Consider the following 3,601-nt stretch of genomic DNA (forward strand, 5'->3'; position numbering starts at 1 on the left):
TTCGTCAAGGTTGTGGCAGGTTGTCGGGAACAATTTCGTCTTCCAAATCGGCGTTGTAGCCCTCCTCCTCCTCCAGTCGAATTTTCCTTTCCAGTGGGGTAAAAGTTATTGTCCAGCTCTTTTTGAAGGTGAAATAACCGACACGCTTCAAGCGGTGCAATCGTTTGGCTATTACTTTCGATGGCATGGGAAGACCTGATACAGTTTGCCGCAAAGAAGAATTATTGGTAGCTGTAATGAGCAAACATACACTACATCCAAGCGCATTATTCCTGCTGCTTCGCTTTTCTGAAATGGTTCGGACCATTTTCTCCCATGCAGATGGGTCAACGTATTCTCGTCAATCGAGTGGCATTTTGGACGATCAATCAGTTTTGGGGTCCCGTTTTTTCTGTTTAAGGGTATTTAGGTCGGAATGCGTGTCAAACATAGTGCAAGGAAAAAGCAAATGTGTTCCTATACCCGGCTGCATACCCCGCTTACACCGTTTCTCGATAAAAATTTTCGATTAAACTTTTTGCCATACAGCCGAATTTTATTTCAGCGCATATAAAGTTATCTTCCGTGGCTGGTCCGTCTTGGTTGAATTTTTTCTGCGGCTTTTGTTTATTAAAGCTCGCATCAAGATTTTGTGAATGACAATAGGATTCCACAAGTCACGATCATTTGATAAGAGATCACCGTACAGAAACAAAGGTTGCTAGCCCAAACGGGAAGAGCACATAATTACTTTTTTATTCATTAGAACGAACGACGAGCAGATTCCCCATCTAAAATTCTTGCGGCATTTACGGCAGCCAGAACGATATTTTTCATGAGCATTACAACAGTCATAGGACCAACTCCACCTGGTACTGGGGTAATCCAACTGGCTCGCTTCCTAGCTTGCTCAAAATCCACATCGCCCACCAGTCTAGACCCCGACTTTTTCGATGCATCTGACGAGCGAATTTCAGTAAGCCAAGAAATAAGCATAAAGCGATATGTGGTATTACCGGGAATAGACGTTATACCGCAATCTATCACAACTGCGCCTTTTTTTATCCATTCACCCTTTATCAAATTGGGTTGACCAACGGCAACTACAAGTATGTCTGCATTAGCAACCTGTATCATCATAGTACAAAAAATACGTTATTTTCCCAGCAAAAGCTTTTAGAGAATATTTTTGCTTACTACTTCATCCAAGTTTTTAGTTTTTGAATGACAAGTCGTAACAGTTGCATCGTGCCATTTAAATAGTTCGGAAACTGGTGTTCCAACTATCCTGCTTCTTCCGATTACCACGGTATGGCTTCCTTCGATCTCCATGCCTGATCTGGATACCATTTAATCAATATATTGCCTCCCGCTACAAAAAAAAAAAAAGATACCTTTTAACTAATTCTAGGCATCCACTGGGAGTACAAGGGAGAAATCCAGAAGCCAGGTCACCTACAGCTACCTTGCCTTGGTTCCTTGAGTTCAGCCCATCAACATCTTTGTAGGGTAACACAGAATCTGTAATTAGGCTAGGATTAATGGAGTTCACACAGTCCAATGGCATCTGGACAATAATTCCATGAACATGAGGATCAAGGTTTAGACGAGACAAGATCCCCAAAAGCTATTAGAAAAACCAATGAAAATTTAATGTGCTATAGAGCATTTCCACAAATGAAGGATGATTATACATATCACCATATTAATGTTTTACCTCAATCTCATTTGTAGAGGATGGAACGACAACGTGTTTAGCCATGATCCCAATATTCTTCGCTGCTTTTAATTTCATCTTCACATACACATTTGAATCTTCTCTTGCACCAACTTGAACAATGGCAAGCTGGGGTGTTAAGCCAGAATGCTGCATTTTCAGATTATCTACTTCTTGGCTTAGGGTCAGAAGGATTTCTCTAAACTGAATTTAGATAAATAATCTTAAGATAATTAAATCAAATTTTAAGTGATCTCACTTTGCAATGTCAGAACCTGACAGCAACCTCCCATATTCTTTTGGTTTGATGAGGGATGCTGAAGACCAAGATGACAATTTATTTCTATGCATGATTTGCTGTAGTATACAAAATTTGTTAATACCATATAAAACTAGAATAAAAATGTCTAAATTAACGTAAAACCAGGTGTTAAAATTTAATAAAAGAAAGAACCAAATTATTAAGGGATGATTCAATTACCTTATAATAACAGCAAAGCTGCCGTTCTCTGAATCCAAAAAACACCCTCAATTGACAACAAGACAGCATTTTCAGGATACTCCTCACTATTGTTTTGTAATTTAATGGTTTGAGGCGAGGGGAGAAGATTTCGGGTTATCTGCAATGCTAATAAAATGAATTTTAACTAAAAAATGAATTATTTTTCAATTGACATTTTCACCTGCGTTTCATCGATTACCTTAAGAAAACTCTAAGCTGTGCAGTGGAGCTAAAATATTGAACATAGAGATCGCAACAAAGGAATAAATATTAATATAATAATTTAAAAATATTATGAAAATGAAAAGCAATAGAAATGAACAGCGGATGATAATTTCAATGTAGCTAACAATAGCAAACGATAGTACACATGTCACCTGGTGGCTCAAAAATGAAGCTCTCCCAATTTTATATGGTATCGAAACTACAAGACGTCTTTTCCTATATTAGGAGGACCGAAGATCTCGATATCACCCCATGGTGGCGCTGGCCGAAAAACATCAAGCGGGAAGAAGCGCGATTTCAACCGGCGACAGCGCGATTTCAACCGACGACATTATAACGGGAAGTAGTAGCCGTGCTACTTAAGTAAATTGCATTATGCCATTTAAAATAACTTTTTTTTCTTTTTCTCAAGGTATGGGCCTAGGCCGCAGCATTATTAATGCATTATTAATGCTGATTATTAACGCATTATTAATGCATTATTAATGCTGTGGCAATGGGGCTAGTCTCGAGACGAACCTGTGCGCTTCAGGTGAGACTGGCTGCAGCATGCCCAACCCAGGCTTTGCCTGGTCTGCAATGCGTCCTTGAGTGTAAATTGCCCAAATGGTGGCCTGCTTGCTCACGCAGGCCATCCCACCCCCTATTGACGGGGAAGCGAGTGGCGGGAGAGCCGAGCCAAGGCGGACTATAAGCAATTTTGAATTAAAGTCGCCGGATGGTGTACAGACTGCACGGGCAAGGGCTTATTGGCCTTCTCAAGGATGAACAGTCGCGTATGGCCTCTGCGCCATGCGGAATGCATTATCCACAATCGTCTATCTGAGTTTTTAAAGTAGCAAAGTTTAATTGCTGAACCTATCTAACCAATAGCTAGGCAGACCTCTCCTACTCCGTATATTCAAACTCACATTTTAAATCTTCGACTCACAACCTAATGAGAAAATGGCACCCAACACCAAAATGGCACCAAACATGCGTAAAGTGGTAGCGACCTGTGCGAAGATTGCGAGTCTCCATCGCGCTATGTTCAGGACTACGGTTCTAAAACCAGCAACAAAACCAGAACCAGAACCAAAGCTGCTGGCTGATAAGCCAAAACCAATGACCACATGCCTGATCACACCACCTTTGCCTGCGTTGCCGAAACCAGAACCTGGCTTGGTGCGCAAGTTACC

The 3,601-nt window shown here is 40.8% G+C and overlaps 1 protein-coding gene across 1 annotated transcript; it reads right to left on the reverse strand.

The window, feature by feature from the left end:
- Positions 1-588: 588 nt before the first annotated feature.
- Positions 589-2,512, reverse strand: LOC130695505 (C-1-tetrahydrofolate synthase, cytoplasmic-like). Its single transcript, XM_057518647.2, has 8 exons — positions 2,398-2,512; positions 2,178-2,324; positions 1,956-2,053; positions 1,697-1,895; positions 1,374-1,606; positions 1,177-1,318; positions 996-1,107; positions 589-938 (listed from the first exon to the last, which is right to left on the reverse strand). Exons 2-8 carry the CDS (start codon positions 2,244-2,246, stop codon positions 742-744), a joined length of 1,050 nt encoding a protein of 349 aa, XP_057374630.1. The 5' UTR covers positions 2,247-2,324; positions 2,398-2,512; the 3' UTR covers positions 589-741.
- Positions 2,513-3,601: the final 1,089 nt, after the last annotated feature.

The sequence above is a fragment of the Daphnia carinata genome, chromosome 7 (assembly GCF_022539665.2).
Source record: "Daphnia carinata strain CSIRO-1 chromosome 7, CSIRO_AGI_Dcar_HiC_V3, whole genome shotgun sequence".
NCBI classification, from domain to species: Eukaryota; Metazoa; Arthropoda; class Branchiopoda; order Diplostraca; family Daphniidae; genus Daphnia; species Daphnia carinata.